Source organism: Apodemus sylvaticus, chromosome 21 (genome assembly GCF_947179515.1).
Source record: "Apodemus sylvaticus chromosome 21, mApoSyl1.1, whole genome shotgun sequence".
Taxonomy (NCBI): domain Eukaryota; kingdom Metazoa; phylum Chordata; class Mammalia; order Rodentia; family Muridae; genus Apodemus; species Apodemus sylvaticus.
Genome location: NC_067492.1, coordinates 35,872,680 through 35,885,570, shown reverse-complemented (window position 1 = coordinate 35,885,570; position 12,891 = coordinate 35,872,680). Strand labels below are relative to the sequence as shown.

Sequence of the window (12,891 nt, the reverse complement as noted above, 5' to 3'; positions counted from 1 at the left end):
ACCCATGTATGCAATAGCTTTAGGTAGACAAATGTCAGGAAGAGACAGGAAGGGCATAGGCAACACTGATACAACTCAGACAGTTCACTGTCTCCCAGGTGGAGCTGACAACAGATCGCTGCGGGCTTTCCCCAAGAGGACTCAGAATCCTAAGAATTCTGCCACCGGAGATAATGTACAAGGAAAGAAACAAACCCCAACCTTCTGCTTTACTTTCTTACCCCCTGTAAAGACCCAGTAATGCAGGCAGGAGTACATCTGGCGGGACTGATCCACAGACCGCCCCCATCAGAGGTCAACACCTGCAGATGCTCAAGTGCTGTCTGTGAAATGCTCTGTTTGCACAGAAGCCACTCAGGCCCCTACTCAGACCCTATACTGTCATTCTTAGCGTCCTTGATTTACGATGCCTGAACCTTCATAAGCTAGAAGTTGTTACACTCATTTATAGGGAATAAGAAAAGTCTCTATATACATGGTCAGCACAGAGGGAATCTTTCCTTCAGCTATTTTTGGTCCCTGGTTAATCTGATCCCCAGCAGAGACCTGCCAAGGTACACAAATGACTGTGTTCTGAGGTCTTCCTTCTATCTCTGCTCATTCTGTCCTTCTGTGGGAGGGAACCGCAGGTCTGCCCTGACTGCTTCCCTTGGTTGGCCTGCTTTGCCATAGAAGTGGTGTTTCAGTGACAGCATTTAGGCACAATGAACATGGTAAAAAGGGCACCAGAAACACCAAAAACAGACATCGCAATTGGGTGTCAAGGACTCATCAGTGATCCTAGCACTCGGGAAGTGGAAAGGAAAGGTTGGTAAGTTTGTAAGCCAGCCTGGGCTACATAGCAGACTGTCAAAAAGAAAAGAAACCGGGGTCTGAAGACTGCTCAACGCAATCAGCTTCAAGTGGTGGGAGAGCCGGAAGCTGATGTGGTACAGAGCAAGAGCTCGCTTGACAGGGCTAAATATTAAAGTTAACGGGCAGTCTTAAACCCTGCAACCCTGCCATCTTCTTCTCAGCATCAACGGAGACACTAGCTTCTGAAAAGTCAAGCTATGTGGAGCTGATGACTTTGATGTCTTGGTCTACCTCCTGAAATGGCTCAGGGTTGCTCTGGATACAGGCACGTGCTGTGGGAATGACAGCACAGTCATAGGAACAATGACACACAGAGGCAGAAGGTGCTTGCAGTTTTACCTAAACGTCTTGTTTGTCAGGAGGGAGCTGACAGGCCTGCACTGACAGTCAGGAAAGATTAGTACTGGGAGGCTCTGCAAAGGATGGCAGTGCTCACAGGCATCGGCGATGGGGAAGGAAAACCACCATCTGCTGGTAGGCCCCGGTGTCAATACACTGGAAGGGGAGAGGAGGGCTGGAGGAGATCCAGGCCCTCTGCCCACGTTAAAGCTGAGGAGCTTCCTCTGCCTGCCAGTATGTCAGTGCCAGCACATTCGGTGTCTCACTAGTCTCACACCCATAGGAAGGGAAAAACAATGGATGCTGGGACCAGCGAGAAGAGAGAACCTCTCAGGCTCCCAAGCCCTAAGTCCTGCATGCCCGTTCCCTCCCTCGTCTGTCTCTCCCTCCCTCCTGAGACAGAAACAGGCAAGAGCCTGCTGCTTTTGGCTGCTCACGGCCCAGAACTGTCGTGTGTGTGTGTTGGGGGTTGGGGGAAAGCACACCGGATAAAGGAAAAGTCCTGCGCAGCACCTCAGACTGGCTGGAAACAGCGTCACAGTCAAGAACTACAACTCTGTGCAAACAGCAGCGCTTTGGTGGAGTAGCGTGCAGCCGTACCATGCAGGCATGTCCCGCTAGTTTGCAGTCTGAGGAGTCCAGAAACTGCCAGGCATTAGTCATCTCTTTAACACAGCTATCAGCAGTTACAGTTTCTGGCTACGATTCAGTAAGTTTGCTTCTCTAACGTTTAGAATCTTAAACTAAATCTTTTATTTCAAAAACAAAATCAAAACAGTTTTTCAGGGAGAGAAGGTGGGCAGAAGACGGACGGCCATGTCCTCCTCATCAGTTCCTTCCTACCTCCCCAGGCTGGACGGAGAGGGGAGAACACGGAAGAGTGTCATCTCAAGAGCTGTAGTTGGCTCACAGCCTTGTGGGTGTGGCTTGCAATCTTAAGTCACACACCCTCGGAAGGGTTGGTTCTAGGGGACAGCTCCATGTCACCAGCCGGCCAGCCCCATTCTATGCCCACACAACATGGGAGAACCGAGCGACCCATTCACCTACAAAGAATATGAAGCTAATGAATGGCCTTGCTTCCTGTGCTGCTAGGTGAGGAGATAAACAGGACAGCAGCAAGGGACACCGAACCCTCGCAAGCCAGCTGATGCTGTCCTTACACTGTCAGTGACATTTCTGAGACTAGCCTGAACCCCGACTCCTCATGGCAATGGGACAGGTTTGGTCATCTGCACTGGAGTATAAAGATAAATCGAGCCCAGTTTGAGCCACGAGTGGACTGTGACACATTTCTGACTTAGGTTAAAATGTCACGTGCACAGGAAGCAGGTGAGTAAATTTCTTGAGGGAGGTGATGCCAAGGTAGAACTGGCATCTGACCCTCTGAGGAGATGCTCCCTGTGGTGGTAAGGTCAGGAGCTAGGGTGCCTCAAGGAAGGTGTTGGTTCGGAAGATGGAGGAGACGATCTTCCCTGTGGCGTTGATGGTGCCTTCACTGTCTGAACTGGATTCTGAGTCGCTGCTCCCAGAGTAGGCGCCCAAGCCGGGGAGGATGCCAATGCACACAGCGGCAGGCGGGCAGTGGATGGAGGGAGGTCCGCTCAGAGAGGAGCTGCCAAGAGGCATGCGGGATGGGGCCTCTGCAAAGGGAGGACAGAGGTTAGCCATCGCCCTTCCTAATGCTCAAGGGCCACCCCCAGTCTGGGCTTTCTATAAAAAAAGTCCTAGTGCTGCAGAACAACTCTGTGCAATCTCAGGAGACTCAGACATCTTTGTGTCACAGTTGAGAAGCTGACAGAGAAGAGAGTACAGTTGGGACTTGAAGACTACCCACCTCTCTTGCCACCCACTCATTCTGAGATAGGAACAAACCTTGTAGTCACCTATCATAGTTTGATTCCTGTCTTCACAAGTCATGACATTACAGCAAGTGGGACTCAGGCCTGATGTCTTCCTTAGCTACTCTTGTGACCCTCAACAGGAGGCTAGATCACCTGTGAGATACCACACCTAAGAGGCCAGGAACCAACCAGCAGACACTAGCCATGCAGCTGTGCTCTTTATTGAGGCAATTTCCCACCCCTGGGAGAGAGGAGCATCTCAGAAACTGATTTCACCACTTTTACCTTTTAATTCTTTTATGTTGAGACACCCTCCCCCCAAGGAAACATTTTAAAACTATATACAATGTCACCAAGTATCTGGGCTCTTTTCTTCCCTTTCTGAAGACAAAGGCCTTCATCCACAACATGCAGAATGACAATTAAAGGCAAAGTAAAGAGGTATGGAGAAACGGTTCAGAGATTAAAAGCACACACTAGCGGCCAGGCGGTGGTGGCGCACGCCTGTAATCCCACCACTTGGGAGGCAGAGGCAGGCAGATTTCTGAGTTCGAGGCCAGCCTGGTCTACAGAGTGAGTTCCAGGACAGTCAGGGCTATACAGAGAAACCCTGTCTTGAAAAAACAAAAAACAAAACAAAACAAAACAAAAAAACACACACTGTGCTCTTGAAGAGGAGCAGAGTTCAGTTCCCAGCAATATGCCAGCTAGTTCACAACCTGTAACTACCTTTAAGTCCTGCTTGGCTGGCCTGGAAGCCTTCTGACAGCCTTTGTGCAGCTGCATTCACGCACACACTCCCAGACACATACATAGATACAAAATGAAAAACCAAAATGTTTTAAAAAGTCAAACAAACCTAAACTGAGAATGGCACTCCATTCTTTCCTCCCTCTGAATGCAGCCTTTTACTCACTGTAACAACTTGCATGTGGGTGTTCTCCCTGCTTACTGATGAGGGGAGTCAAGTAAGTTGGAAGTATACAGGCTATACTAAAACACTAACCTAAATCTGCACCAGAAGATGTTGTACTAAAGTGACGCCAAAGCTCAGAGTTCATGAGTCACTGCTTGGGCCCGGCAAGGATGTCCCTCTTGGGGATTGCCTTCTGAAAATCAAATCGCACCAGTGCAGATCCCACCACCATTCAGGAGAATGCAGAAGGGACATTGAGTCTAGAGCTTTACTGAGAAGCTAAGAGTCATCAGTTGTCTAGGACACAGATTTCCTTTCCCCACTCCTCTCTAGCAGGGAAGGGAGAAACTTCTGGAGGTATGTGTGCTCCAAACCTCAGAAGGCAAAATGAGCAGTGTCCGGGAGACTGCAGTCAGGGGCAGAGGAGGCAGTGCAGGCAGTGGTGAAGGATGTTCACAACAATTATCACAAAACTAACAACTTGTAAGATGTAAAGAGATTTTCTAATCTGTTAAAAAAAAAAAAAAACAAGTTGGACGGCTGGGAAATTATTCAGTGGTAGGCACTTGCCTAGAAGGTTAGGGCTCTGCGTTTAATCCCCTGCACGAAAGGAAGGAAGGAAGGAAGGAAGGAAGGAAGGAAGGAAGGAAGGAAGGAAGGAAGGAAGAATCAACAACAAAAAAACACAAAGAGCAGGGTATGGTAGTTGCACAGCTTAATGAGTCTGTGGTGGTGGTGGTGGTGGTGGTGGTGATGGTGGTGGTAGGCACCCTGCAATAGAGGTCAGTTATACCAGTTTTTTTGTCCAGCATGCTATGAAGTCCTGGGTTTGAACCCCAGCACTGCAAAAAGTTGGCATGGTAATTGTGCTTCACAGTATTATGTCAACTTGACACAAGCTAGAGTTATATGAAAGGAACCTTAACTGAGAAAATGCCTCCCTCCATAAGATCTAGCTGTGGGGCATTTTCTTAGTGATTGGATCCAGCTGTTGTGAGTGGTCCCATTTTTTAAGACCTAGTCTTTAAAATAAAAACAAAACAAAAAACAAAACAAAACAAAAAGAAAACAAAGACAAATGACAGTAGTAGTTCTCAAACAATAAAACATGAACTCTAAACACAGGAACAGAAACAATGTATTAGGAAGGAATGAGGGAGGAATGCCTCAAGAAAATTTAGCAATGTCTTCCAAACTTAGCTGACTGTTGCAGAACATGGTCCTCCAAACAAAATATCCCTGACCTTTATCAGATAAGCTGTGCCTGCTGATAGCTTACTTCCCTCAGAGCGGGCAAAGATGGGGAGGGTCACTGGACCTCCCTCCTAAAGGTAAAGGGTTCTTCCCAGGCTCAGAGCACTATGCCAAGGCTTTCCCTGAAGAATCCCAGTGCAACAAACTAATCCAAATACTCAGAGAAAGACTGTTCATTCTTGTGTTACACAAGGAGACTCCTGCCATATATAATACTGCCAGCCATATATACTACTGCCCTAATTGTGGCCAGCTAGAGTGCTAGGGTATTTTGGAAGGTGCTAGAGTGAATAGGCTGGGGAAGGTTAACTGAGGGTAGCTCTATCTATGCAGCTAAGGGAAGCAAGCCATCACCATGCTGAGTGAACACCCCCAGTGTGGCTGCTTTGGGATCTTCCATGCTCCTGCAGTAACCTCTCACCCATGATCTGTAAGTGCGCTCAATAAACACACTGGTCCTACAGGGCAAATTCTGGGAGAATCGTACTTTGGTTTGTTGTTGAGGCCTTCTAAGAAAGGGGCAAATGTTGTTTACATCTCTGCAGGGAAGGACTTCTCACAATATCACTGGTGTTTCTGATCTGCGTACAGTAGCAAAAGGGAACTGTCTACAGAAGCTGTGCAGCTGACTATCAGTTTGGCACAAACCAAATCAATCACCTGAGAGGACAAACCTCACCTGAGAAATTGCGCTCATCAGACTGACCTGTGGGCATATCTGTGGAACATCTTCTTAATTAATGATAGATGTGGGAGGGCCCAGCCCACTGTAGTCACTGCCACCCTTGGGTTCTCTAAGAAAACAAGCATAGCAAGGCATGGCCAGCAAGCCAGTAAGCAGCCCTCCTCCATGGCTCCCACTGTGTTCCTGCCTTGACTTCCTATAGCAATGGACCTAGAACTACAAGTGTAAGATAAACCTTTCCCTCCTCCAAGTTGGTTTGGTTGGAGGTTTGTTACAGCAACAGAGAAGTGAACTAGGACAGTAGGCAAGAGGTAAAGAATGAAGCATCTTGGCTTTACTCTTTGTAGCTGGGAATACAGCTCAGTGTACTCAACCGTAGAGCGCTACCCTAGTACACACAGCTCTGGGTGCCATCATCAGGACTGTGGGGGACGAAGGAAGGGAACAGTAACGAGTCTGTCCTCACTGGACATGGATGTTCTCTAAGATGGGCTAATGAAAAAGGTGAGAAGCAGGACAACAGATGTAATTTGGGGAAATCAGAACATGCCTATGTACGTATATGACAAAGACTGAAAACAAAAGCAAAAACATGAAAAACCGGCAGCAGTGTGTATGGTCTGGGAAGAAGCTGACAGCTAGTGAGCAGGGGCGACTTGCTTTTTTACTGTAATCTTTTCATCCCCTTTCTAAATAATTATATACATATATTACTGACTCAGACATTGTTTTTAAAGGGGCAAATATAAAAACTGTAAGGACATTCTGGCCATTTGAACTGAGCAGAATCGTCCCACCCATCTCTCTCACCCATAGTATCCTTCCAATAAAGGAAGAGCACGACACCTGCTGAAGGGACAGGGTGCCCACTCCACAGAAGACCTGAGAGGTGACTCCCAACCACAACCCCATGAAACACACTGGATATGGCACAGAGCAGGCCAGAATTTATGATGGGAGTTACTGTCGTTCTATAGTTCCCTTGCAAATGGGGGAGTGTGGGGTGATGGTAAAAATCTGATGGTTTTAATATTTGAGAAATGACAAGAAGTTGTTAATTCATTCCTCCTGTTTGTTGTGTTAATATGCACCACACAGAATGCTTTCAGCAGCAGAGAATAACAGAATCAAGTTCAGAGTGCTAGGAGGGCTGGGGCTAGCCTATGGGAGGCCGCGCTGAGGACAGAGCTGCCACACGCACCGGGGCCATTATGACCCTGAATTGCTTAAGTGAAAGGACCAGAACCTCCAATTATCTAGGAAGCTCAAGAGAGAAAAGACTGCAACTCTGACAAATTTCATTCCAACAGCAGTTACGTACAGCCTAGAGAACAAAGCGCTGCCCTCTGAGCTCACCATTTGGGGGATATTTCCTGCCAACTCCTGCCTTTGCCAGACCACATTGTCATATCAACTCAGCACAGAAAATTATGAATAGTGAAATGTTCTTGGAATGCAGGCAGATGGAGAAAGTACACAGGCCACCTTGTACATTTGCTGGCTCAGTCCAGGCTAATTTTCAGTGGAGGAGCTGAATTTCTGTCAGGGTCGAAGCTTCCTTCAGGAGGACCAAGGCAAAGCCTTCTCCTGCAGAGGGCAAGACTGACGCAAGCATCAAGGCTAGCCGGTCTCTTCTAGGGTCTCTCCTTCTAGCAAAGGCGGGTGTTTCTTGCCTAGCTTGTACGGGAATGCAGGGACAAGAAGAAGGCATTTAGAAGGACATATGGAACTGCTTCTACATGTGCACAGTAGGTCTGGATGGACACATAGGAAACATACAATGGTGTTTCTCTGTGGAAATGAAAGCAGGTGGAAGAGGGTGTGGAAAGAGACTTCACTAAAGATCCTTTTTAAAGGTACAGCTACTATCCCTGGGACTGTGGAGAAACATTTTAAAAGCATCCATTATTTGTTTGAGAAGGAAATAAATGAAAGCCCTGTTTTATAGATGACCAACTGAGCTGATTAGATCCTCAATCCCACAGGTGGAACAAACAGCACACTCCTGACTCCTCCTTCCAGCTCAAGAGCACTCCCCTCCACTTACAATTCCATGCTACCTAATACAGAGGCAGATTTCACCACACAAGTCACCACCTTCAAGGAAAATAAGAGTCCTCAATTCCATTAGGCTCAGAGCAATCCAACCATCAGCAGGAGCTGGGCATTCTGTCTGCCACAGGAGAAATCAAGAAAGTTGGCATTTGGCAAGACAGAGAAAAACCTTTTGTGAGCAGAGGTCATCTGACCAGGGCTCAAGCACTCCTGGGAGAACTCAATTGTTATATATCAATGCTACTGGTTTGTAACACATCACTTTTGTAGGGCAGCTGACATATTCATGATAGAAATTCCTGCTTAGTATAAAACACCTTGGCATTAAGTTAAGGCAGGCTTGTTTAAGGAGAAATAATGAAACCCTTTACACAAGATGCATTCTTCCTACAGTTCCCATCCATCATGGGTAGGATGAAGGGGCCGCACCCACCTTGAGCCTTGTCATCTGGGTCAGGGTCTGGTTTCAGTCTTTTCACACTATTGCCACTCTCTGAACTGTAACAGAAAACACAGTGATTTGAGCTATGTTGAATTTTAGGAACCAACACAGAGAGTCAGGACACCAGAAGCATTTATGAGAGTCTGGGGCAGTCTCAAGGAGCTGGGATGATTGAAATAAAAAGCCTTCATTTCACTTCCAATCCTCTTCTTAAATATAAAATCTGCTAGAAAGAGAACTTAACCTCCGAACATACCCAAGGACACAGCATGCACACTTTGCCTTTCTGCCTTCTTTATCATTCAACTGATGGATTTCAAGAGTAATTTCACAAATACATACATACATATATACATACATATATATATATTTATCACTGTGAAATGTGTAATTACTCTTAAATACTTAAATATATATATAAATTACTTATATATATAAAAACCAATATATATATATATATATATATACATATATACATATATACACATACACACACACACACACACACACACACACACACACACACACACACATTGGCTTTTCAAGACAGGGTTTCTCTGTATAGCCCTGGCTGTCCTGGAATTCACTCTGTAGACCAGGCTGTCCTCAAACTCAGAAATCTGCCTGCCTCTGCCTTCCGAGTGCTGGGATTAAAGGAATTCGTCACCATTGCCTGGCAAAAATATAATTAAAGGAAATATTTTTGATGAAATCCAGAGACACCCAAAGGATTTTCACTAAGACAGAAGAATACATTTCAATGAAAAAGGACATTATACCAGAGGAAAAGATGGTGATGTGAGTCTAAACAGGTATCTGATACATATGGGCCAGAGTCTAATTTGTGGCATGACACACAATAAGGTCCTGTGGCCATTGTAGTACACAGAAGAGAGCAAATGCAGCACAAGATCTAGAGGTCCCTTTGGTGGTGGTGGTGGTGGGAGGGGCTGTGCTGGGGAGAGAGTGCCCACAAGCTTCTGTGCTTTACCACAGAACTGCAGCCCTGGCCAGAACTGCAGCCTGTTTACATAATTTTTAAGGAGTTAAAAATAGTTATTTAGTTTTGCTGAGTATGCCTGTCTGTTAAATTTCAAGATCTATCATTAAAAGAACAGAAACAAAGGATATATAGTGGAAAGAAAAAATATTTTAAGGTCACTTTTACCTTTTCTTCAAAAGCAAGACTATAAAAAAATTTTTTTTAAGTAAAAGGGACGCTGAGGATGCAGTTAAGACTGTGGCCAATACCTGGAGAAAGCTGTGGGTTCAATCCCCTGAAATAGCATAAACCAGGCATGGAGACACGCCCTGTAATCCCAGTACTTAGAAGGAGCAGGAGGATCAGAAATCCAAGGTCACTTTTGGCAGTACAGAGAGTTTGAGACCAGACTAGAATATATACACCCTGCTCTATAAATAAATAAGTAAATAAACAAAGAAGAAAACTATGAAGTCAGCATTAAGATGGTAGAAATTATATTTTAAAATCTAAATACAGACCACACACACTAGTAAAAACTAGATTAAGTAAATACATTTTAAAGCAGTCATTTAAAGACACTTATTTAAAAACCTAAAATCAACCTCCCTCTACGGCCAAAACTCAATACCCAGAAAGATTGTAAGTGGAAGCATGGATTAAAAAGAGGATCACAGCAGCTGGTGTGGCTGTGCACCCCTTTAATCCAAGCACTTGGGAGGTAGAGGCAGGTGGATCTCTGTGAGTCTGAGGCCAGCCTGGTCTACAGAGTGGAGTTCCAGGACAGTCAGGGCTACACAGAGAAACCCTGTCTCGAAAGACAAAGGAAAAAAGAAAGGAAGGATCAAGCAACAAACAGGCTGGGGTGCTGTGATGACTGAAGGAGTCAGGGTTACTTCTGGATGAAGGATTCAGCAGGATGATGAGGAGGCTTAAAGGTGGGAGTATAGGGGTGTATGAGTGTGGCTAGGCGGCGTGGGGAATGGTGTCCAGGCGGGCCCTTGCCTAGGCACCTCTGCCCCTGAGGGACCACACACACACAGACATGGTATAGAATAGAGTTTATTCAGAATAGGGGATGGGAGTTAGTGGTAGAGAGAGAGAGAGGTAGAGAGAGAGAGAGAGAGAGAGAGGGAGAGAGAGAGGAGAGAGAGAGAGTGGAGGCCGGCCATGACCACATGGAGGGGGGGAGGGAAGAACCCCAGGGGCAGAGAGGTGAGAGTATGTGGGAGAGAGGTGAGCAAAGAGAAAGAGGAGGGGCAAGTAGCCCCTCTTATAGTGGGCCAGATCTCTGGGGCGGGGCATACCTGGCTATTGCCAGGTAGGTGTGGGGTGGAGCTTACACAAAACCCCAACAATGACTATTCTCCATTGCTAACCTAACTATATCCAGAAGTTGCTAAAACCCTGGTGTCTTAGTCACTGTTCTTCTGTTGTGGAGTGACACCATGACCAAAGTGACTCCTATAAGAAAGTCCTTAACTGGGGCCCTGCTTACAGCCTCAGAGGTTTAGTCCATTATCACCATGGCGAAGAGCACGGCAGCTTCGTGGCGCTATAGCAGGTGCTGAGAACTACATCCCAACTCACAGGCAGAGAGTCAGACCCAACAGTCTCTTCAACGTCCTTAGAACAGCAGTTCCAGGAACAAGGGACCTAGTCTATACCCTGCCAAGGAACCAGGATGGCTGGGCATGGTGGGGCACACCTATGACACTAGCACTTGGGAGGCAGAGGCAGGTATCAAGAGCACTCTGGTCTACATGGCAAGATCCAGGCCAGCCACAGCTACACAGAGAGATTCTATCTTTAGAATAAAAATCATGATATACAAACAATACCACAACACAATTAAGTTAGGATTAGTAAGGAAAAACTAAGTACCGTATTTCATAGCCTCTAAGATGTTAGAATTATAAGGTGTTAGTAATATGTGTGTGTGTGGGGGGGGGTAGTACTTTAGAAACAAGAGGAGTATGGACAAATTACCTCAATATTGAAAACTTAAAATAGGACTGGTGAGATGACTCAGCGGGTAAGAGCACTGACTGCTCTTCCAAAGGTCCTGAGTTCAATTCCCAGCAGCCACACGGTGGCTCACAACCATCCGTAAGGAGATCTGATACCCTCTTCTGGTGTGTCTAAAGACAGCTACAGTCTTACTTACATAAAATAATAAATAAATATTTAAAAAAACCTTAAAATATATTTTAATATTATTCCTGGGTAAAGAAATCACAATGGTAATTCTAAATACATGGTAGGAAATATAAAACTGTGCTCGATGAGAGCTGACAGAAGTAAATGGCACTGAGTGCCTCTAACTGAACACAAAATGAATGAGCGTGGGGATCCCACAGGGATCTGTCACAATAAAACAAGAATAAACGTGAAAAAGATATGAAACAGGGTATTTTGTTTAGGTTCTTCATACAGTCTGGGAGACTCCAAATTTTCCCAGGGAATCTGCCCATGCAACTGTCCTGACGACAAGGACTCCCACACTTTACAGTTACTAACCTGTAACTGGTGTGTCGCCTAGAAGTGCTCATCACTGACAAACTCTCTGGTGCTAGTTTAATAAACCAAGGCAGGGAAGCTGAAATTCCTGCCCCAAGAGGCTAATGTGTCATCTTGCTTCGAGAGCAACATTAAGTGATGTACTTTGAAAACCCAAGAGACACTCTATACAGATTACCAAATAAGCTAACAGAACCTTTCCTAAGTATGATATAAAGAGTAATCAAGGGAGACAGTTGCAATACCATTTGGTAATGCAAGAGTACCTAAGAGCTAACTGCCCACCTGGAGAACTCATCAAACTGGCCCAGGTCTGATCCCTGAGAGCTGGTGGACTTTGGGAGACTTACATGGGGTGTTAAAGATTCGTGGTTGGTTAAGGTTCTTCCTCAGACTATAATCCTCCCCTGCCGCGCTGTACCACGATGACATTTTACATGTGCTCAGTGTTCCTAGGAACATCTGCAGCAGATAGAGGATGTGCCAAACCACAAGGCTGCATCAATACACTCTATTCAAAACACCTGGCTGGTTGCCAATACACCATATTGATTTTCCTAATAGACTGCACTTTACATCACTTCGCCCACCGTCTGGTTGGTCAAGCTGATTCAATCACTTTGGTGCCATTTCAGGATTTGAAAAGGGAAGAGCAAACATGACAAAGAACTTATCAGAATCTCCAGCAGTGCTACCCCCACATCAGTCAGAGTGAGCGGTAGTCAGGTCTCTAACCCGTCACAGCTGCCATATTCTCTCAAGGCCTCTCTCTGTAGCAGCTGTTCTCTGGGTCTCTTCTCCCTCGCCTGTCCATCAGTGCCCCGTGCCCTACCCTGTCATCATCTTTCTAAGCCCTTCTCTAAGTTGCAGGAAGCACACTTCCAGCTGAGCTCCTCCTCCACCATTACCCCCTCACCAACAACAATCCTGAGGCATTGGCCGCCTCGTTTGCCTAGAGATACAAAGGCTCAACACTGAACTTTTGCTTTATTACTGTAC

The 12,891-nt window shown here is 46.0% G+C and overlaps 1 protein-coding gene across 6 annotated transcripts in view; it reads right to left on the bottom strand.

Annotated features, from left to right (window-relative positions):
- Positions 1-1,923: 1,923 nt before the first annotated feature.
- Positions 1,924-12,891, bottom strand: part of Psme3ip1 (proteasome activator subunit 3 interacting protein 1) — a 28,941-nt gene continuing 17,973 nt past the window's right edge. For all 6 annotated transcript variants that reach the window (XM_052167160.1, XM_052167158.1, XM_052167161.1 and 3 more), the window contains 2 exons: positions 8,382-8,446; positions 1,924-2,837 (listed from right to left, as the gene is read on the bottom strand). In XM_052167160.1, coding sequence (XP_052023120.1) covers positions 2,617-2,837; positions 8,382-8,446 — 286 coding nt within the window. In that variant the 3' untranslated portion in view covers positions 1,924-2,616. The remainder of the gene's footprint in view (positions 2,838-8,381; positions 8,447-12,891) is intronic.